Here is a 24,374-nt window from a genome sequence, read left to right as displayed (position 1 = left end):
TCCCTAAGCATCTAAACTCTTGGATCGGAGAAGCGAACAATGAATAGATCGACCCCGAATCCGGTAAGAAAACTCTTTCCCCCTTCTTTATATATCTTTATGCAATAGATTTGAAATCAATAAAATGAAAAAAAACGATGAACAAAAGGGACACCTTTAAGATGTTTTTCTCTGATTGTTTCTTCTTCTGTTTTTTATTTCCAGTGTTCGTAAATGTGCCTCCTTTTACAAGATTTAAAATCTGGCTTCTTATAGCCGAAAAAGAAAGAGGAAGAATCCGAAAAAATACAATGTTTTTCTATTGTTTTCACTTGCTGTTGTTTTCCTTGTCTGTTTGCAGGTGTGCGGGTACGGGGCCAGCTGTGGCGTACGACTTGTTGTGCTGGCGTGGTTGCTGGAGACTGGAGTGTACGGAGGCGCTGGAGGGGGGGCTCGATTGCGGCGCAAAGCGAGGAAGAGCCCTAGGGTTTCTAGAGTTGTAATAGTTTTGGGCCGTTTGGGCCACGGGTGCTTTGGGCTACTTGGGTTAGTTGGGTTTTGGGTTTTAAATGTGGGGTCTAGGTTTATGTAAATTATTGGGCTTTGTAATATTTGGACTCTTGTAGACATTTTGTTGGGTTTTTTATTATTATTATTTTTTTGGTTTTTGTTTTTGTGTTGTAACAGGCCGGGCAAATTTTGGGCCTTACAAATGTCTTACGGATTTGAGTATGTTGTTCACTCATTGTCACATTTCACTTTGCCATATTTGGCACACTTTATCACTTTGCCATGTTTGGCACACTTTATCACTTTGCCATAGTTCAACTATGGACTTGCACTTTCACATTTTTCACTTGAACACTTTGTCACATTGTCATAGCTTTGCTATGGTCTTACACTTGAACACTTGCACTTTGCCATGATATAATCATGGTTTCATCCGTCAATTCATCACTATTCACTGGACAATAGTAGCTCTTGTGTTCTGCTAAATTTGAACTTTTGCTTTGATTTTCATATTACTACAATATTCATGATTCAATAAAAAATATATATAAAATAATACATTTAAACATTCCTAGTTTAGCAAATAATTATGAAAGTTCAACCATATGAACTTACCTGGGTCGATTTGTAAAATTTCTGAAAGTTCAGAGACTAATCAGCTACTTTTTCTTTTCCTCGACTTGCTTCTGGTTCTCAGTCTATCATTGTAAAATCATTCACTTATCAGTATTGACTTCACCTTCATTCTATTTCACATTCTTAATGTTTATAACCCGCTTATAAGTAACATTATCTGTAATTTCACTATTTACTTATGTATATTCAATGCTGTCCATCCGTGTCATAGTCACTAAATTATTTTTATCTTGAGCTACAGAACTCTAAATTAGAATCCGCTAGTTTTTCCTGAAACTAGACTCACATATCTTCATATCATAAAATTTTCAGAATTTTTGGTTTAGCCAATAAGTACAGTTTATTCTTAAAAATCACCCATGTTCTGCTGTCTGATAGTTCCGACCCTTTTTCACTAAAAATTAATTATCTCCTCGTACAAAACTCGGATGATGTTCCTGATTATTTCTATTGAAAATAGACTCATTTATGATTTTAAATATATAAATTTAAGCCCTTAATTATTTTTATTCAATTTTTGATGATTTTCAAAACTCAGAACAGGGGAATCCAAAATCATTCTGACCTTATCTCACAAAATTCATTATATCTCATGATTTACAATTCCATTGCTTTCACCGTTTCTTCTATAGGAAACTAGACTCAATGATCTTTCATTTCATATTTTATTCATTCTCTAATTAGATTTCTAAATTTTTTTGTGATTTTTTAAAGTTAGACTACTACTGCTGTCCAAAACTATTTTAATGTAAAATGTTGATTTCCATTTTGCCCCAAATTTCACAGTTCATACAATTCAGTCCTTTCTCAATTAACCCCTCAATTAAGCTAATTTTTCTCAATTAATACTTTACCTAGACATTATAAGTTATTTCACAACTATAGAAATTCATAATTTCCACATAAAAACCCTAACTTCAAACTCTTATACAATTAGGTCCCAAACATTCACTTTCTATTCAATTCTTTCAATAAAATCAGCATACAAACAATTTAAAGCTCTAATTTCATGCTAAATCATCATATACTTCCATCACATATTCATATAAACTTTCAATTTTTTTCATAAAATCAAAAACTAATGAATTCAACAAGTGGACCTAGTTGTAAAAGTCACAAAAACACAAAAATTTCAAGAAATAATCAAGAATTGAACTTACTTGCAGTAAAAATATGAAAAAATAGCTTAAGGAAACCCTTCTATGGTGTTCTTGCTGATGAGAATGCAGAAAAATAAAGAGAAATCTAGATAATTTCACTTTAGTCCTAACTTTATTAAGTAAATTTTGCAATATTTCAATTTTGCCCTTAATTCATCAATTTTCCTGCTGATTTCATGCCTCTTGCCGTCCAGCCCAAAACATTTTGGGTCTAATTTCCTTTTAAAACCCTCTTTAATAATTACCTAAGCTTTTCAATCATTATTTAACTAGTTTTGTATTTTTTCAATTTAGTTCTTTTTAACCAATTGATTATCCAAACGTTAAAATTTTCTAACGAAATTTTAATACCAACTCAATGACACTCCATAAATATTTCTAAAAATATTTATGGCTCTGTTTATGAACTCGAGGTCTCAATACCTCGGTTTAGACCCAATTTACTTATTAATTTCTTTTTAAATCACAAAATCCACTAATCCAAAAATTCTCTTTTCATCACACTTGACTCATATGTATTTATTTATTAAATTTTAAAACTTTTTTATCGGATTTAGTGATCTCAAATCACTGTTTCCGACTCTACTGAAATTTAGGCGGTTACAAATTGTCACAATTGTATTAAAAAATTCATTTTTTCCTTATAATTGAATCTTAAAAAACATTTCATTTTAATTATCAGCATTTAATTACTTTCGATATTAATGTTTCAAAAATGTAAAGCTAAATATTTGGTCGCATGGTTTTGTATGTTAAATGGCCTTTGATCCTGTGATATCCATTGTAACATAATTTTGGTAGGCTCACATAAAAATATAAAATAAAAAAGGTTAACGAATAATGAAGATCTTAAAATATTATTGTTAACCCAACTATTCGTACAAAAAAAGAAAAGAAAAGAAGAGAAGAGTGGTATTTACAACTTTAATTAATATTAATGTGGAATTTGATTTATGAATAACACTTATCAATTAAGAATTTGATTTTCATAATAAGAAAAGCCTAAGAAAGTCCCAAAGGCCGAAATTGCCTAATGAAATGATTTAGAATATGCCATTTCGGCTTCTCTCTGTGTTTTGGTTTGGCCGCAATTGGCAACTAAAACAGGTTTTTTTTAGTGGTCATCAATGAGACAGAATTTATATCGAAGATGTATAAGAGTCTTTTTGGATGGATGTTTATTTTCAATGAGGTGTGTTTTTTTATCTCACGTTATAATATCGTTAAAGTATTTCATTTTGCTGTCACTATTATTTTTACACTACTCACAAATAAACGCATTGCCCATTCAAGAGGCCCAAAATGTTAGGTTTTTCTTTTTCTCAATTAAAGAGGGTATATAAGATTAAATTTTTAGAAAAAAAAACATGCTTTTAAAATCATTCAATGAAAGATTAGTCTTTTAACAACATTATAAAGCATTATTATTCTATACTACCTTTAATCTATCCAATTAAATCTTACTCAAACTTTATCATTTTGGTATGATCTAATAATTTCACAATTGTAAAACTATTTTCGTTAAAAGAATGTCACATTTCTTAAAAGAAAATAGAAAAAGAGTGCGTAATTCTACTTGTAGAAATTGTGGAGGGAGCAAATATATGTAATAACTTAAACAACAAATAGGGAGGTATTAAATTGAAAAAAACAAAATTTAGATGGATGTCAAAAGAATAATGTTACCAAAGAAACGATAAGAAATCATACAATTTATTGAATCATGATTTTAATTATGGATAAATAGACCATGTGATGATAAAATTTGGAAAATATCTAGACAAATAAAGAGAGAGGGAGAGAGAGAGAGAGAGTCAGTGATGATGCCAACACTCCCCTTCAATCCCTTGGTTCTTGTGCTACTATTGTATTTTGAGGTCATTTTAAGTTGCTTACAAAATTCTTCAAGTTTGTATCCATTGATTTTTTTGATAAATAAAATGGCAACTTGATTTTTTAATCAAATGTGTTTTATCTTAATTTCATTGTTAAGTATTTTTTCAAGAGTATAGTGATAGTGCATCTTTACATTCTACATCCGTGCATCAATGCATCAAAAGCTAGATTCTTTGCTAGTTGTATTACCAATTGGTTGTCGCAATACAACTTAACTGCATTGTAACATGCTGCTTTAGAGATTTCAAGAGTTGTACTAACCATATGTACATCTTGTGCTTCCGTTGCTATTGCCTTGTATTCGGCCTTCATGCTTGATAGTGGCACAATAGGTTGTCTCTTGCGATAACAAGAGATGACAGTGGACCCCAAATTGAAAACATCTTATTGCTGACCATCAGTGTATCACAATTGCCAGCATAATATGCATCACAGTGTCCTACCAATTCACACGAGTCTTGCTATCATAGTATGCACCATAGTCAAGGGTGCCTTTAACAAACTTTAAAATTTGATAAATTGCTAAAAAGCAAGTTACTATTCTAACTGCATAAGTTATATATGGATGCATCAGGGTGAGATATATTAGACTTACGACCATTGTCTATACATGGTGGGGCATCATTTGGGTCTTTTTCTTCAACCGAATAAACTTGGGTATTTGTTTCCATTGTTTTTGAAATTTACTTGCATTTAAGCATTCATATTTTCTCAAGATATCTCAAACATACTTTTGTTGACTTAAGAACAAACTTTCGTTGGCCCGTTCTATATTAAATCTTAAGAAGTGATTCAATTCTTCAAGTTCTTTTGTCTGAAATCTTGTTGTAAGGTTGGCTCGTGTAATCTTTTATTCATCATATTTAGTGATGATAAGATCATCAAGCACTACTAATATTTTTCCATCACGCGCTTTTACTAACAAGCTTGTGTTTATTGGTGCTACTAAATAGTCATTTAATACGAGAAATTCTTCTATCTTGCCATATCAAGGTCTCGGTACCTGCTGTAACCCATAGATTACTTTATTTAATTTTGCAACATAATTAGGATGGTTCCTGCTTTCAAATCCCCTTCACTGTTACACATAAATTTCTTTGCTAAAATCTCCATGTTTGCTAAAATCTCCAAAATTTATATGTTGTAAACGCTAATATTACTCAAACAATTGTGATCTTGGTAACGGGACTTCAAGTTTCATCAGACTCAAACGTATGCCTCTCCACAAACCACAGCAATGTCACTCGATCATTATCAAACTGACTGCAATCTTTTTCTGTCTGTGAGGATCCCACCAGAGCGCATTCTACTTCTAATAGGCCATGAACTAGATCAGAATCATTCTCAACGAACCCATAAGAAGTGATCCCATTTTTTTCATCGGGTCCGGGTAGAGACCAAAGGTCTTGAGCGACCGATCCGGCAGAACAACTCAAAAGATAAAGAAGTATCGTTAATTTCTTCATGCTCGTTCCAAGCTCGAAGTACCATTTGTACAAATAAGAATCCCCTTTCCTACTGGATGCACGCCAATGGGACCCTCCAATAAGTTTATTGGAATTGGCTCTGTATCAATGGAATCTCATCATCATTTTATGGCCTAGGGTATACTGATTTTGTAATGTCCTAATTTTGGACAACCTTAATGATACGAAACTCCATTACAATCCAACAAAAAAATTGATATTTATTAAAATTTGTATTTAATTATGTGTGAGTATTTAATATATTCATATTGTTTTTTTATTTCACGAACAACTTTAAAATATTAAAATATGTTTTTTAAATATTTTATTATATTCTTATAGAATTTACTTACCATATTCTAACTCTACTTTTAGAGTTTAAAACTTCACTGTAGTTAAGGGTATAATAAATTATTAAATATATATTTAAGAAAAAAAGACACTTGTCTTGTGAATAAAAAAAATACCTCTACCTTTCTCTTTCATATTGGTTTCTCGAGGTAAGGTATTTTGTCGTCGGGTGGTGGACGGCCTACTTCTCCTAAAGGTTGGTTTTATACCTTATTGTCGTCGCCGACTTTCTCCCTTCTTCCCCTTCCCCTCCCCTCCCCTCCCCTCTCCCTTTACCTTCCTCCCTCCTTTCTCTTGATGTTGTTTTTTTGGAGTGGTTCTGTTCTGGGTTGTCTCCTCCGGCCACTTTGGAATAGTCGGTTTCCTCTCCTCCCGCACCAACCTTTCTTTGGTTCTCCACTTTTTCGCCTTCCCTCTCGCCCCTCTTACTTCCCCATGTCGGCCTCCCTTGGTTTTCCAGGGGGTTTTGTCTCAGGTTAAATAAATGTTGGATGTTTTCTCGAGTTGGTTAGGACTCGCTTACTCGGATCTGGTGTATCAATTCGCTTGAGGCTTAACTGATTCGTTTGTTTTCTTCGTCTGATCTTAGTGGTTTAAACAAGTTAGATGATCTGGGATGGTGTCTTTATTGGGAGCGGATACCACGCACTAGTCAACGTGTCTGTTTCCTAGTGGCTGACATCTTTCTAAAGAGCAAGAGGTGTGGTTTTGATGGGTATTGGTGGCGGAACTATTCTTTTCGGCACAAATTCTTAGGATCTGGCAAATTTCTGGGTATAGTTTATGTGTTGGTAAGGGTTATTACTATAACACCCCCTAACCTTATCCCGTCACAGGAACAGGATTACAGAGTATTACCGGTCATTACAGTTCGATTACAATTAAAACAGAAATAATTATTACATAGTTCATAAAATATTTCTTATTGTTCCTTTAATGGGTCATCAAGACTCGAGATAGAAGATAAACATAAATCGGGACTCAATCGGAAGCTTATAAATTTTTTCGTGTAATTTTCAAAATTTCCCTTTTTGAACAGTACCATACGCCCGTGTGGTTTAAGGGACACGCCCATGTAGGCACACCGTGTGGCTCAATTCGAAACTAAAATTCAAGATGCAAGGAACACACGGCCTAACTACATGCCCGTGTATAAGCCGTACGTCTCACACGGTCTGACCACACGCCCGTGTGCCAAGCCGTGTGGACTCAAAATGAGCCTTAATGTCAAGTTTACCAACCCTGCAATACAATAACACCAAACAATCCAAAAACATACATTCAATCACTTCAATTCACATTCAAATCTATTCTCAACTTGTCAAACTAGACATTTTATACAACTATATGATGAGTCTTTTAAGTATTTCACATACGTTATCAAATAACTCAAATTCATACCAAATAGACTATTTCCTACCCTATACCATTACTAACTCTAAATTTACTTATTACACTATTGCATTTACAATTCAAAGTGACATACATAAGACATTCTAAGTACATGCCATTACCAATAATTAACATGCTTTACCTCATTAAATTCGGGATCGGCCTAGGATGCTGATTCAATGGTCTGGCTTTAACTTACCCTGCGCACGGAAACAAACCATACGCTGAGTATGAACTCAGTGGTATTTCTATAATTCGAACACTTAATAATAATAATAATAATAACATTACAAACTCAAATCATATAATAAACACAATGGTATAATTGTTTCAATATCATTAAGTAATAATCAACTATTTACTTTTCGATTAGTAATTTGTTTTAATCCAACCTCTATATCAGTCAATATTTTTCAAAATCAATCAGTTTATCATTATCATTCAGTAGTAATCAATTATTCTTTGTAATCAGTTTCCAACATATATTTACAATTCATTTGAATAATAATATTATTCATCTTTCATTCAATATTCTGTACTATTCCACTTCAATAACTGTCAATATTCTTTAGTCATAATCAATTGATCTTTATTGTTCAGTATTAGTCAGTCATCAGTATTAATCAGTTATTCAGTAGTAATCATTTATTCAGTAACAGTCGTTTATTCAGTGGTAGTCAATTATTCAGTACCTTTATTTACCCCTATTAACATAATTCGGACTTTGGCAGATATACAGATCCAACCAAACACACCAGTATGGCACAATGTGCCTCATCAGCTTTGCCGAAGTAAACAGTAACAGTACAGTACATAATATCTCATCGGATTAAACCGAAGTAACAGAAATAATACGACACACGAAGTGCCTCATTGACACAAATTTGAAGTAACAATACGACACTATAGTGCCTCATCGACCCATAGTCGAAGTATCCCTGTATACTTCTAATCCTATGGCATGCCAATTATATTCGACTTAGCCCGATATTGTTAATAGGGTATTCAGTAAACTTTTAGTTTTCAATCAGTATATATTTCAACTAATCAGATATATTCTCAATTCAATATATTTCAATTAATCAGATATATTCTCAATTCAATATATTTCAATTCATTTTATATTAACAAATGTTCAAATTTCACAATAATCATATATTTTCATATCAATTTCATCATTTCCCAAATCAATATATTTTTCAATATAACCTACATTCATATTCAATTCCACATTAATCACATTTATCCATATATATTCAATAAATTAAACATATACCAATTAATCCATTTCAATCATAAAACATAATAATTCTTACCTTAACATTTGCCATATACTTTAAATAAAAATATAACCATCAATAATTAAGTTCGGATTATAGAAATATAAACCATAATTTCCGAGTTAAACCCCGTTGACTTTGCCTTTTTCCTTGCTTAGCTAAGGATTTTCCGGCACAATGTTGGCTATTAAAGTTTAAAGCTTCAAAACCTCAATTTTCCCTTTTCTCCCTTTCTTTTCTTTCTTTCTCCCTCTTTTCTTTCATTCTATTCTCTTTTTCTTCCTTTTATTTCTTTTATATATAATAATAATAACTATAATAAATATCTATTTAATAACAAGTATTTATTTTACATTTGCATCCATATATATTATTATATTTGTATATCATTATCACCATATATTTGTCTTTCTTTTATTTATTTAATTATTTACTTTATTTTATTAATATAAAATAATAATATTTAATACATACATGTATTACAAATATATGTATAATATTTATTACACATGTATTTTATTTTTACCACACACTTGACACTTATTTTGGCTTATTTACTTATTTAGTCCCTTCAATTTTCTTTATTCTATAATTAAACTTTCACACTTTATTCAATTTAATCCTTTTATCTAATTACTCTTAATTTAGGCTAATTCACTTCATTAAAATTTAATTAACCACTCACTTAAATTCGTAAATATTTTTAATAAATATTTACGAATCCGTTTTTTCAGAAACAGAGACCCGAAAATACACTTTTTGGATAACTGTAAAATTCGGGTCGTTACAATTACAATTAGAGATGGGCAAAATCCCATTCGATTCGAAAAACCCGATAAAAGATTTAAATTTTGAATTAAATAGTTCGAATTATTTGAGTTAATCAAGTTATTCTGATCAACTCGAATAAAAAATTAAATTTTTTGGTTTAACTTGAATATGAATTACACAATTCGAGTTATCCAAAAATCCGAATAAGAAAAGGCAAAACTACGTAATTTTGATAAATGTTTACCTTTTTTAAAGTTAAATTTCAAAACTATTAAGTTAAAAGGCAAAATTTCGTTGCTTTGATAAATATTTACTCATTAAGTTAAAAGGTAAAACAATTATACTATTTATGTAGTTAAATAATCTTGTACTTCGTCTACTAGTTAAATAATCTGTCCATGTAAACGCAACATTGAGTATAAATAATATGATTCGTTAACTCAACTCGACTTAACTCGAAAATTTTTCACCCGATTCGAAAAATTCAAAATGAGTTCGATTGCTAAAATATGATTCGTCAACTCAACTAACTTGAATTTTTTTGACTCGACTCGATCTAATACACACCCCTAAATACAGTGTTGTCTAATTTGTTTTTTGTTGGAACTCATGTTTCAACGAACTGAAACTTTATACTCATTTGCTGATACAGAAATGGTCCCGTAGATGTGACATTTCCTTTACTATTCAATATGAATGAACTAATTACCTTAATCCGAGCCTTTTGTTTTAGATATTGTATAAATAGGAGATATGTTGGATGAATTAGTGATGGACAACTATCTCATGTTACTCACAATGCTTTGATTCTATCCTAAGATTTTTATGTTGGGAAATCTTTTGCTAAAACTTATTGATTTCAGTATTTCAATTGACTAATATTCAAATGTCAGCTTCCACTCCACAATTAATGCCACATTGTTAATTGGAATCTCAACTTAGCTGACTCTAAAAATATTCATTCAACATATTTATTAATAAACTAATTTTATTTATCTTTTATAAAAAAAGAAGAAGAAAGAAAATACATCACTTCAATTATGTATGACTTGTTTTCTTTTGTGGGACAAGAAGCTTAGATCCTCTCCCTATTGCAAAAACTCGCCTCTTCTTCTCACACTATTTGTAAGGGTTTCATAATTTCATTTTCTCACCTCCCACGAGCCTAAATATTTATGTTTCTTTTAGTAACAATCAACTAATTTTATTTTGTAATTTTTATGAATCATATAATCTTTGGCTCTTTAACTTGGTAATCAGGTCCACTTCGGTACCTACATCTATTTTGGTCCTTAAGGTTGAATAAAAAAACTGCTTGAAATTGATCAAAGTTGAAAATTAGGATAAAAATCGACAGTTGAATAGGTTCAACCAATTTAATATTTTTTTAATTATTTATTTAATTATTGTTGGTCTAGTGGTCGAATCGATCGAATAAGGAAACGACGGTCTAATTGGTTTAACTACCGATTCGGTTATTAAAACATTGGACGTGACACTCTAAGATTGTATCATGTCATCACCTGAAATTTTATATAATTATTTTTTAATTTTTAAAGTGATGATGTGGCATAATGTTAGATGTCACATCATTAAACTTTTATACTTTTCAAGTTCAATGACTAAAATAGACCTAGTTGTCAAAATTCAATTGGCAAAATGAGCCCAAAAAAAAGTACAAGTACTAAAATGAATCTAATGGCAGGTCAAAAAATTATATTGTATTATTTTTTTTATTTACTTACATAACTTGTTTTTGAAAAAGAGGCATATTTTGAAAAGATTTTTTTATTGGAGTTTTATTCCTTTTTTTTAAAAAAAATTAAGTTGAAATTTATATTAATAATTATTTTATATTATAACAAAATACTTTAATATTAAATTCTAATAATTGGTCCATTGGCGAAGGGCATTTACCCATAGTCACTATGTTCTAATAATGTATACATTTTGTATAGTGATTTGCTCCTATGGGTTGTAAAAGAATACTTTAATACTATAAGTTAACGTTATCAAAATTTTATTGTTATTGATTTTATATATTATGGTAGGGATTAAATTATTGGATTTTAAATTTAGTTATTTGTAATTATTATATATACATGACTCATGTATAAATAACTATTATATAATTTGTTGGTTTCATTGGATTGAGTGTTAATTTTTATAGAGGTTAAGAATTGATATATTATGCAAAAACAAACACTGAAATTAAATTTTTATATAATTAATAACTTTCTTAATCTTGTATTATGAGGAAGCACAAATGTTCCGCTTTAATTTAATTTAGGTATTTATCAAATTGGTTTGAGGAGATATTAAATTTTAAAATAGTAATTTTTATATGAAAATTAAGAAAAATTACATATATTTTTTTTGAAGAATTATAAGTTTTGATCATATCTTCTTTTTTTTAACACAATGCTTAAAGCTACCCATAGCCCCTCCCAAACCCATAAATAGGAAAATAATACGCTTTAGTGCACTCAAACCCACATCCTCCTGCATTGACAACAATGCCCATACTAATTGAGCTAAAACTCAATTGGAAAAAAGTACATATATTTTATGTTATCTTGTTTTTTCAAAATTTTATTTAAGATTGTTGATTGAGTTTTAATTCAGTTGGTATCGTTGTTATTGTAACATTAGGAGGATGTGTATTTAAATATGCTTAAACACAATTTTCGTTTGATTTAAGGGTTAAGAGAGATTAAGGATTTGTATAAAAAATTATTATAGATGAATCATATGTATTTATAATCAAATAAAGGCATTCAAGAATGTTTAAAACAGTTTGGAGATTAAGGGTTAAAATGCTTAAAAGTGTAAATCAATGATTTAAGTAAGGTTTTGAAAGATTACAAGTTGATGGAGCAAACTGTGTCTTAAAACATAAATTATATATTTAGTTGAGCAAGAGGTTGTCTATCAGCTTAAAAAGGTATTTATTATATATACCCCACTACTACCATGTAAGAGAAGCGACATATATGCCCCGCAGCCACACCAACGCCACAAACTGCATACATCTTAAGCTATATAGGATCCTATCATATGTATTTTTCAAAATAAAAATATTTAATGCTTTTAAATCTTGATATACATTCAACCTTAATTGCGATTCAATTTTATATCTATTTATTTTTATATTTGATGAAGTGTACATAAAATGGTGTTACCTCAACAATGTATTAATAATTTATGAAAAAATCAAAATTTTAAATATAAAATTATATAAAATATAAGTTTATATATTACATTATATATTAAATCGCAAATTTTTCCCTTTCACTAAAATAAAAAAAAATTGTTAATCAATAATTTATATTTAAATTACTTTTTTTTTCCAATGAGTCACGTCAGGTTTTGTGTAAAAAAAACCAGGTAGCCATGATTGTATTAAAACTCAAATCACCATTGATATAGCTTAAATATGCATGAGATTAGTTATAAAAAGTAAGGAAGTTTTGGATGAACATATGGTTTTGATTCAGGGAAAACAGAGAATGAAAAGATAGATGGTAGAGGGGGGTTACACCAATCATTGAGTTATATTAATTTATTAACAAGAAAAAGAGAATTTTTATTTGTGGATTTGATGGGTGGAGAATAACAATACGAGGCCACAGTAACAAGTAAGAGAATAATTTGTAGTTCCCAAAATAGGGAAATAATATATCTACAAAATTATATGTCAGTAGAAATAGATTTTTCTTTTTCTTTTTCTTTAAAAAGAAAATACTTGACGTAGTGATACCGATTTTTAATATGCAGTGGTCATAATCAAGGGCTGTATGTGCCTGCAAAATACAGCAACATGTTAGAAGAAGATGAGAGAAGTGTTTGGGAAGAGATTCTTTCTGCACTTTATTTTCACAGTATAATCCTTAAACACTTGTCTGCTCACAGCTACTCTGTTCAACACTCGTAAAGCCGACGATGGAATATATCATTTGTATTACATTTGATATTATGGTTGCTGTAGCGAATGAGGAAGTCGAGTTTTATAATATTCAAATTCAAGTTTTATGGTTGCCCAACACTTTCTAATCTACTATTATTCAGATTTCATATATTGTAGAATTCATTGATATTAAAGCTATGTTACAATGCCAAATTAAAGTTTGATTTTGCTATATATATCTCGTCCCAAACATTTTGTTAAATTAACTACTTTGATCAGAGAAACTCCTTTATTGAATCTATTTCAGTGGAGCATACAGTCTTTCATCATCATTGGCTTCTATCTCTCAGTCACATAGAAACTTACCTAATTAACCTATAAAGATAAGTCTCTCAAAAACTCACCAAACCAAACTACTCACATAAAGAGTATGTACAGTTTGCCTATTTGCACACCCACTGTAACCACTCAAACCATTTGTTTGTATCAACGTACTTTTTTTTTTTTTTCTGATACAAGAAGTGAGGAGTATTATGGCTTCAAGTAATATTGGGTTTGTATTCGAAACCTAATCATAATGACAACTGCATTTTCCTGTTGTTAATAGTAAATGCTATATAACCAGGACTACTTTCGTCATGAATGACTGATAACTTGCTTGAACAGACCCTTTACCAAGATTTATGAAGAATGCAAATACAACCACGTCTTCCTTTACTAATGATTCCTTTTTCTAGAAGATAAGTCATTTATTCTATTACCAGCAAGAAGGGGGGAATCCAAATATATATAAAACCAAGTATGAAAGAAAAGGGTGTTGCTGAAAAAGAAAAAGGTGATTGATTCAAAGAAAAGGAAGGAAGATATAGATGTGGATGAAGTTAGGTGTTTGGTTGTGAGTTGAGTAGAGCCCCTTTGTTGCTTCTTTAAATGGAATTAATTAAATGTGGTAAAGGGGGAATAAACCTACTTTGTGGGGATTGATGCATGTAATCAGACACAAACTTAACCTTTTCATACATATTCTAATTTTTTTCTTTCTTTCAAAGCCGCAGCATCAATTCCTTCCGCTCATCTTCCTCAGAATCTCTTTCTATCTCTCCCTGTGTGACTGTCTATTCAAATTTACTGTAAGTAGGAACCCCACCCCACTATTGGCTAGCCTTCTTTTTTATTTTATTATTCCAAATTAACTGAATGAGACATGATCCTCGTAGCATACCTGAAAATAAAAGGTTGAGAATCCAATGATGGATGAAGTCTGCCACCCAATTACTTATATTTGTTAGATACCACATCAACCCAGAAAAACAACATCATAATAAAGGATAATAAATAACAAAAAGTAAAGCTTGATTTGTACTGACAAGACAACCATGATGCTGCCCAGTCCTAAATCGGTCTTTCTAATATTGAGATATGTGTATAAAAATATTAATTTTCAGAGAGAGAGAGAGATATGAATTAAGCATATTCTAAAATTTGAGTAACCACATAGCTGACAAGTGGCAATATATATTCTCTGCTGCTGTAAACGAGTTGAGAAAAGGTGGTACAAAATAGGGGCGTTATATTATTATGTCTCAATTTTTTAAATTATTTAATGATATTTTAATTATTTTTTATATTATTGATTTATAATTTTAATATTTTTTTAATTTAAATTTAGAAATCTAAACTTCAAATCATACGTCTTAAATTTGAATCTTGAATCAAGAACATTGAACTTAGCCTTTTAGTTAAGATTCAGTTCAGAGTTCAGGTTAAAAAAAACACCAAAATTATGTATCAATTACATGAAAAAAATTATTAAAATATAATTAAATAATTAAAAATAGATATAGGATGACGTGATGTCCCTATTTCACACAATCTTTTCTCTGTAGCAGTTTTTTACTTTCAAAATTTCCCTGATGATGTACGTATGTAAGGAGTGAAATGATAGAGTGACTTTTGAGATGAAACGTTGCCTTCATCCAGGGTTTGCAGCCTTATGGGGAAAGTTCGCTTCTTGCATACCTAATTCATTTCGACTATCATCAATTCACAACATTGTTGCCTCAAATATATAAATACGTGGTTGAGTTAATATCACAAGTTAATTCAATATTAATTTAGTAAAAAAAAGTATTAACATAATCTTATTAAATAAATTATATTATTACAATTGTATTTTTCCTTTTTCTTGTTTAAAAAAATTATAAAAAGTTTAAAATTTTAAGATATGAACTCATGCCATCAACATTTATAAAATATATTTTTTACAACTTCAATCAAATCTTTATGTTGATATTTTTACACATTTTAATTTTATTGCACAAATCATTTCAATCACATTATTTGTATATTTATACCATTATTTAAGTGTATGATTGAGTTGGTATTACAAGTAAACTTGATACCAATTCAGGAAAAATGACAATATTATAATAAACAATTAGAGTTCATTTAATATTTGCATATGGATTGTTATTATTAGTTTCATTATTTATTGTATCTTATTTTTAGAATTATATAATATATGGTTTTTACAAAAGGCAAACACTTGTAATAAAATTTTTAGAATTATATAATATCCTTTTAAATAAATAAATTAGTATGTCTATAAATATATGGAGGGCCGAGAAATGACAGCATGTAAGTGAATTCAAAATTCTCAAGTGGAAAACATGTGTTTGATTAATGATGTTGGTTCAGCAACCTTTAATAAAAAAGATGGTTGTTTGATTTAAAATTAGAAATATAAATTCATCCAATCCAAAATTATGAACTAAGTTATACAAAATTCAAAACTCCGAAAACAAATTTTATATCCAACAAGGGCAGATCAGTTTTTTTTTTTTCATTCGTTTTAGTATGTGTTTCCAGAGTCCGTATGAGATGGAAAATTGTGAAGTGAGAACTACTTATTCAAATCACATCACAACTTAATCATGCATTGACCACTGGCTCTCACTAAATCCCATCTCGAACGCCTCTTTAAGCTTCCTTGTTTTTGTGATGACGTTTGTAGTTGTTTAAAAATGTTAAACACAACATTAAGGGTCTGTTTGTTTGCTTGTATTTGATTTTCCGGAAAATGTTTTCCTCATTTTACGCTGTTTGGAAGCCTGAAAATAATTTACATTTGGAAAATATTTTTCAAAACATGGGTAAAATTAATACTGTTTTACAGAAAATGTCTTACAAATTATTTTTCCCTAAGACATTTTCCATCTCTTCATCTAGGTAAAATCTTCTCCCTTCCTTCCGTTCTTCATTTCTTTCTCTCTTTCTCTATTTTTGCAAATCACATTCCTCTTTTTCTCTCTTTCTCAGGCAAGGCAAATCTGCAAAGGTAAATCTCTCTTTCTAAGGCACGATATTGTTCTTCTTTTTTTTCTGGGTTTGGGTAAAATTTCGTGAAATACATGTTTCTCTGTGAGCAGTAGAGAAAGGGTTTTTTTTTTTACAGTATCAGCCTCTCCATCTTTGTAAATGTCTTCAACTTCTTCATGGATTCCTCTTAATAATTTTTGTGTTTTTGTGTTTTAAGTGTTTCCTTTTTCTCTTTTCATATTTTCTTTGTGCTTGTTGCATGGAAGAAGAAATGGTTTGGGTTGTTTGCGTTTCTGATTTTGGTTCAGTAATGTATCACAAATCATTTTGCAGCATAATGTTAGGTTTTTAAACCTCCAAGATAAATTTATGACACATTTCATTTTTCCTTTGTGTTTGATCCATGCTTTGTAATCTCGTTAAAACCCATGTTGCTGTACCTTAGGTTGGTTCTTGTTTATCGATTTCATTCTTTTTTTTTTGTACAAAAATTATCCTGTCCATAGGGAATGCAGATTTTGGTGATCAGTAAGCAAAAGAAAAGTTTGTGCATCTTTGATCCATTGGGTTTTTAGGATGATTGTAAAGAGAAATAGAAAGATTCACTGCCCTGTTTTTAGCATTCAATTGTATTTTTCTCTGAAGTAATGTCAATGGTTGTCTTGTTGCATATACAATTAATTTTACCTTTCTACATGTTCTCAACTTTCTTTCACTACGATTCACAGATTAGATGCTCTTGTCTTTTGCATGTATAAACAAATGAACATAACAATGACATATAGTGGTATACCATATAATTTTGGTTTATATATATATATATATCTTAACAACATGTTAATAGGAAACATAAAAAACTTTCAAAGACATTCACGTTTATGTTGAGTGCTGCGATGTGTGTTTTGGAGCCCATTTCATCCCAAGATTTATTCATTGCTGCATGTTTTCTTATAACATCATTCAGGCAAAACATGGATGAGAAGGTTGTTGTATAGTTCTTATTTATGGATGGTACTGCAGATTTTAGTTTATCAAGGGACAGATTAGGCATATTTTGTGACAAGTTGCTTGCAGATCCTTCCCATTTATTTGTAGGATAGTATCAAGTTAACAAATGCCTCTTGATGGATGCAGTTCAATGAAATGAAAATTTGTAGGACAAAGCTTGTACTGCTTTAATGTTATATTCTTATTTATATGTTTTTGAAATGTTTATTACCTGGTATTGGTATTTTCTGGCTTGTATGCATAGGATGATAAATATCCACTGCAGGGAGAAATATAACTTTTGGTTATATCTGATAAAGTAAATCATATTTTTTTAAAGATGTTTTTGTTAATTCATATTGTGCAATCATGCTACGATATCCAGTTAGGCGTAAGCCAGATTTGTTTACCACGTTGCTGGGGGAGCTTTAGATTTTTGCTTGCTAGGTTTGGTTTTGTCATTTACTTTCTCCAATGCTGATTTTTAGCTGGTTAAAATAGCCATAAAAATCCCTGTACTTTTCATAAATTTGAAAATTAATCCTTGTACTTTTATTTCTAACAATTTAGTATCTCTACTTTTTAGATTTCAAAATTCAAGTCCAATCATATTTCAATTGTTTTATACTTGTTATTCTAATTGTGTATAACATCCAACAGGCACACAAGAAGTATGAACCATTTTTGAATAAAAGCATTGATCATTATGATGAAATGGCTTTGGTTGTTGGTAAAGATATGGCAACAGGGAGTTTTGCCAGAACATTTGCTGACATAGATTTGGATGATGGTAACCAAGATTCAGTGCCTCTAGACTGCTACAATGAAGAGGATGAAGAGGTAAGAACAAATGTATCTTCATCTGGCACATCCAAACGTAAAAGAAAAAATGTTCAAGAAAGTGTCGTTGATGAACAAGTTAAATTTATGGGTGAACAACTTGGCAAAATTGCTAATGCTTTGGAACAATTTATTGCGGATAAGACACCACAGCTTTACGAACAAGTGATGTCGATGGAGGAAGAAGGATTTCATGATGGTTTCTTGTGTTCTGTGTTTGATTATCTAGTGAGTCATGAATCCGAGGCCAAAGCTTTTTTAGTTAAAAATAAGAAGCATAAAAAAAATTTGGCTTCAAAAATTTTCCCAAGGTTAAAGATATTGATACTTTTATGTGGTGTGATATTTAGTTATGCACTTGGACAATGTTGTTATTATGTGGTGTAGTACTAATTATGCATTTGGATAATATTATTAATTTCTAGTATTAATTGTGGTTTAGAAGCTAATTTATAATTATTCAATCCTTATTTTTTATTTTTTTAAGACAATTACAAATAATTTATTTGACTTTGATTGTTTTCAATTTATGAAGGTTAATATTGTAGCTTAATAATTGAGTATTATTATATATTTAATTTAATTTAATTATTTATAAATAAATCATTGCAATATATATAAAAACAATTTAAAATATAAAAATTTATTAATATGTATATAAATTTATTAATATATGTAACAAAAACAACTTTTACGGAAAATATTTTCAGGAAATCTGTCAAACAACAGAAAATATTTTACACAGCTTCATCCAAACACCAGAAAATATTTTCAGTAAATCATTTTCTAAAAAAATAAATCATTTTTCAAAAATTATTTTCCGAAAAATATTTTACTGGGAAACATATCATATGGAGAAAAGCCCAGAAGAGCAGTGTCTAAAAGTAAAACCGAATATATATACAAGACCCAAAGCAATGACTGCCATAATCCATTTGATTTTTTTTTTTAATACTATAACCCATTTGATTATTATTACAACTATAGCCTGTTTACAGTTAGAATGAATAAATATTTCCCTTAAATGATCTAACCCATGTTATATAGACCCAGAAATTTCTTACTACCCAAAAACACAATAATGAAAAGAAAATATGGCATAGATAAGATAGAGATGCCCCTTTCCTTGGCTGCATTTTCAGACAGCTTGGATAGCACCAGTTTTACCCTTGCCCAAGTCTGTGGCACCAACCGGGGCATTTGCATGAAATGCAGATTGTCTTGATGGTTCTCCTAGCAGTTTCAAGGATAGCGGTGAAGGCTCTTTATGCCCTTTCTCGCTCTCTCCTATACAGAGCTGAGACATTCCAACTAGTTCATCTACATTCACAGGTTCCTTGGGAAACATCGGAACAGGCTTCAATACTTGATGTTGAGATCCCTCTATGTCCTTCCCTTCATCATTAGGGGCTAGATTTGGTGGCCAAAATGGGTAAGCAACAGGTGCATAAGGTGAGATGAAACTGTGGACAATAGGTGTGTATCCGCTTGATACCATCATGGTTTCTTCGGTTCCTTTAACTGTTTCTTGTGCTGCAGTTTCTCTGTGTTCAAATTCAGAGTTGAGACAAAGATTTAATGAAGGTGTTGAATTTGAATTATCCGCTTCTACATGTGAAGAAGGTGGCAAAACTTGTTCTTCCCGAACTGCAGGTGTCTCTGTAGCCTGCAAAAGCATACAGAAGTTAAACAAACCAGAATCGATGAGAGAAAACACCCGGGTCTGTACTCTGTAGCTTAATTTATGAAATACAGAAGCTAGCCTAGCACAAAGGCACAACATTCAGCCAACCTGAATTTAATCTGAATTCAACAACCTGAACCCAAAGCTGACTTACAACCAAAATAGGTTGCTATTTGTAGGCAAAGCAAATGTGTCTAGTGTTAACCAGAAGCTGTGCAGTACCAAACTCAAGTTCGAACAAAAGTCAACAACACAAAGCCCAACCCAAACCCAGCCGCAACCAAATTGTTGGCTAGATTGCATATGCTGTTGATCTCCTTTGCTATAGTGTAAGATGATTTTATTTTACCATGCACATTTGGGATCAGAATGTGCCAGTTGAATTCCTTCGGTAATGGCAGTGGACCCAGATATTCTCCTTAGCACTTAGAAAACTAACTTTACATTAACCATGTGCATGTGCATGTGCATGTGCAAGACAGGCACTGCTACTACTTTTAGGAAATGCAAAAACAATATAAAGAAACAAAACAAACCATATCATTTGGAACCATGTCGAAAAGGCTTGAACGTCTCTTCCTTCGGGTAACATTACTTTGACGGATGAAATACTTCTGGGCATGACTTGCTACCTGAGTTGGTGTCCTTGATACAACAAAGTTTCGAGCTATTCCCCGCCAGTCCCCTTTCCCTAATTTCTGGAGGCCAATTAGAAAGAGCCGATGTTCCTCTTCGGTCCATGGAACACCTGTAAAGCAACTAAGTATCATGGCTAAGAACCTATAATTTACTTAAGTCATATTTACATCCCACTCGTTAAACTATAAGTGCTAAACCGTTCTCTGCCCTGTCTTCTATTAATGGTGAAAGTTATTAGGTACAAATGGTCAACTATCCATTGATGTTCAAGCAGAAACTATACAGTATTTTAAGCTGTGCTTGGAAATTCATTCCTTGCTGTGAAAGCCAATAATGCATAAATGAAAATCAGAATCAAACTAGTTGCCAAAATACCTGTACTGCAGGAGGCATATCCAGTGAACTTGGATGTCCTCAACAGCCATAAAGAAGAAAATGTGATGGAATCACCTTAAAATGCAGAGCATATCAATTGCTGCTGCCTACCTAGCGATACAATACAGGTTTCTGCCAAAGGATCCAACTACCAACAAATATTTTCATGAAACTCAATGCAATTCTGATCATATTTGCATGAACTGATGTACAATTGAAGCTTCTACACATTGTAGTGACTAGACCAAATTTTGGTCCCAAATTTTGAGCAGAATACAATGCTCTATGTTCACAGGCATAAGCCAATTTCCCAAAATAATGAGGTAAGACACAACTGAAGCCTCGGTCTTCCAAGCCATTACCATACTCTCCTAATTAACTACTTTCTGTTCCCCGGGGATGACAACTCTATCAGGAACCTAACTAACAAGCGAAACTAAACTTAGCAACTACAAACCATCGTAACATCAACTTCAGAATTACAGCAATCAGTGACGGGACAGTCCTCATTTTCTAAACACTCCTGCGAGGAGTTACTTAGTAATAGCTGTTTGATTAAACACGATGCTGAAAACTGCGCATGCTTGAAGGCAAAAATGTCACTTTAGCTCCATACCATGTACCAAAACTAAGGTTACATGCAGCTGCCCATACATGCAATGCATATAAGCCACTTAGGACATGAGTGGAGATCATAATAACACAAGTTGGAACCATAAAAGCAGAATTGACGAATCAGCTTTTCACCCTGGTTCAGACATATGGTGAAGTAAAAGACAAATTCAATTATTACAAAGCAGCCAATCATCTGAGTTCCCCATATTCATGTGGTCCCCTAAGGCCAAACTACCCTAACAAGAACATTAAAATTCGTAAAAAAATTCATGCAAGCCTATTCAAAACAGAGAAAACAAAAGCACTTACTTTCACTAAATTAATGGAATTGACTAAATTATGGCCTAATATCTTTTCTGCAACTTTATTACCTTAATATACATTCCGGACTGTTTATTCATTCCCTAATCATGGGTTATTTAAATAATCAAACATTATCTAATAAAAGTATTCCCGCATAGCGCATACTACTTTTTAATACCATATAAAAGTAAGGTTAAATATTATGAACAAATTTGAAAAAGAATAAACAAAAGAAAACCATTTCCTTATACTACTGAACTCCAAAAAGTTCTCTAAAACCCCAAATAGAAATGGAAATTTGGGCAGTAAAATTTTCTTGGACAAAATTTTCACTAAAACTCAACAATTTAATATACCATATATATTTTGAGAAATAAATAAATTGCCAGTAAAAGAAAGGCTACCCACGCTTGTTGAAGGTTAAGTTATACAAATAAAGCAATTCCTAAAAGATTATTATAAATACAGAAAGTTTAGACTGGTGGAGTATTAATATGAAGATTAAATAATAAACTTTCATTTAATTTAAATTAAATCTTAAAAGAAAAAAAAAATCGTTGAAGGTTAACAGACTCTTAAGTTCTCGCTTACTGATAGCAAAGAGATTAAGTAATTAAACAACCAAAATAAACTTCATCGAAATCCAAATAAACAGCCTTAAAATAAACAGCAACAAGCTCAAAACACGGCGTTTTAGAATAATCACCTTTCTTTCTCTCTCCGCGAGGGTTGGATGAGGTGTTTGCGGTGGGCTCATCAGAGAGGTACCCGTCGGGCACGTGGTTCGAGTCACGGACGTGATCCGAAGAAGGAGAGTCTGGATTAGGCGAAGCGGCCGCTGATGACGAGCTATGGTAGTGCGCTGACGACAAATTTCCCATACTCGCACTCTTCTTGATTATCGACCCGTCCGTCAAACGAACGCCGAATAGTTTCACTCCTCCACAGCCAACGCCACCGCCACCGCGCGTGGGACAGGTGCGGGAGTTGTGGCCGTTGTTGCTACAATGCGAGCATCGCCGAGTCATGACTCCCGCGAGCCAAACCAAAATCAAAGAAAAAACAGCAACAACAACAAAAGGTGATAGAATTTTTTTATCTATTTATCAATATAATTGTAAAAGAAAACCAAGAACAGGTTAATACAAAATAACAAAAGAGAGAAAGGTTTTGTTAGAAAGAAAGGAGGGGAGGTTGCATGAACATGAAGTGACATTAAGGAGGGAGGAGTCTAAAATGGGGAAGAAATGAGGTGAAGGGTGATTTAGGAATTTTGAGATTTAGATCATGGTTTCAGGATTAGAGGATCACGGTGGATCGTTCATTGGAGATGGATAGAATGACGGTTTCACCCCTTTAGTCGAAAATAACGTCCTTCGTTTTCTTTTTTTGGGTCTTCGTGTTTGCGCGTGTTCCTGTTGTTCCGGATTTTTCCATTTCTTTTCCTATTTATTTCAATTCCATTAAATTAAATTTACATAGAAAAATCTGCATGTTTTTAACAATAAAAATATACCTCATTTAGTATCCATTTCCAAATTTCACGACTAATACTAATGCCACATATCCCCCTAATAATTTAAAACTTTCTTAAAATATTTAGCTATATATATATATTTTTGTTAAACTTAATAAAAATATATAGATTCCAGAGGAAATACTACCTGGAGATTTGTTATATTATTTTAAACTTATATTTCACTTCTCACATTTATTTAACTATTTTTTGGGAATACAATTTTGAAGAAAAAAATCCATTGGTTATTTTTATATCTAAAATTATAATTTCCTATCAGTTTTATTCTCCCAAAACCAGAATTTGGAATTTTTTAATTGATTAGCTCTAAATAACTATTAATTACTTGTTCGTCGGGAACTCTCTCGTTATGAAAAACGTTTTTGTCTTCAGTTTGGGTCTGATCTCTTGTAGGCATTTTCTTTTTCAACGAATCATATTGAATAAGCTGTTTGGAGGTTTTTTTTTTGTTTTTTTTTAAAGTAAAGGGATAAAAGTATTATTTCTGCCATTTTTAGTCACTAGGTTAACCATTCGTATATTCTTGTTAAAATTTTCAATAATATTATGGAAATCCATTTAGAAGATAAGAAGATTCAATTAAAGAAGAAGTCCGAATTCATAGTTGTTGGAAGGGTAATTTCTTATTGTATTTTAAATTGGAGGAGAGTTTTAGAAATTTTGAGGGATATTTAAATAGTTGATGCTTGCTTTTGTGTTCGGGAAATTGAAGATAACATGTATTGAGG

At 31.3% G+C, this 24,374-nt stretch overlaps 2 protein-coding genes across 2 annotated transcripts; one reads left to right on the top strand and one right to left on the bottom strand.

The window, feature by feature from the left end:
- Positions 1-16,216: 16,216 nt before the first annotated feature.
- LOC107958431 (uncharacterized) lies at positions 16,217-19,495 on the top strand. Its single transcript, XM_016894202.2, has 4 exons — positions 16,217-16,576; positions 16,667-16,685; positions 18,314-18,721; positions 19,481-19,495. The coding sequence occupies exons 1-4, from the start codon at positions 16,428-16,430 to the stop codon at positions 19,493-19,495; spliced, it is 591 nt and encodes a 196-aa protein (XP_016749691.2). The 5' UTR covers positions 16,217-16,427.
- On the bottom strand, positions 19,412-23,569 carry LOC107958432 (transcription factor MYBS3). The gene is made up of 3 exons (XM_016894203.2): positions 22,816-23,569; positions 20,714-20,925; positions 19,412-20,159 (listed from the first exon to the last, which is right to left on the bottom strand). The coding sequence occupies exons 1-3, from the start codon at positions 23,135-23,137 to the stop codon at positions 19,632-19,634; spliced, it is 1,062 nt and encodes a 353-aa protein (XP_016749692.1). The 5' UTR covers positions 23,138-23,569; the 3' UTR covers positions 19,412-19,631.
- Between the last annotated feature and the right edge of the window lie 805 nt (positions 23,570-24,374).

The sequence above is a fragment of the Gossypium hirsutum genome, chromosome A05 (genome assembly GCF_007990345.1).
Source record: "Gossypium hirsutum isolate 1008001.06 chromosome A05, Gossypium_hirsutum_v2.1, whole genome shotgun sequence".
NCBI lineage: Eukaryota > Viridiplantae > Streptophyta > Magnoliopsida > Malvales > Malvaceae > Gossypium > Gossypium hirsutum.
This window is presented reverse-complemented; position numbering and strand designations above follow the sequence as displayed.

Coding starts and splice junctions, on each gene's coding strand:
- LOC107958431 (XM_016894202.2), top strand. CDS start 16,428: ATGTTTTCCTCATTTTACGCTGTTTGGAAGCCTGAAAATAATTTACAT.
- LOC107958432 (XM_016894203.2), bottom strand. CDS start 23,137: ATGACTCGGCGATGCTCGCATTGTAGCAACAACGGCCACAACTCCCGC. Junction 20,926..22,815: donor TCGCGGAGAGAGAAAGAAAG/GTGATTATTCTA, acceptor GTTGCTTTACAG/GTGTTCCATGGACCGAAGAG. Junction 20,160..20,713: donor ACATGGTTCCAAATGATATG/GTTTGTTTTGTT, acceptor ATGCTTTTGCAG/GCTACAGAGACACCTGCAGT.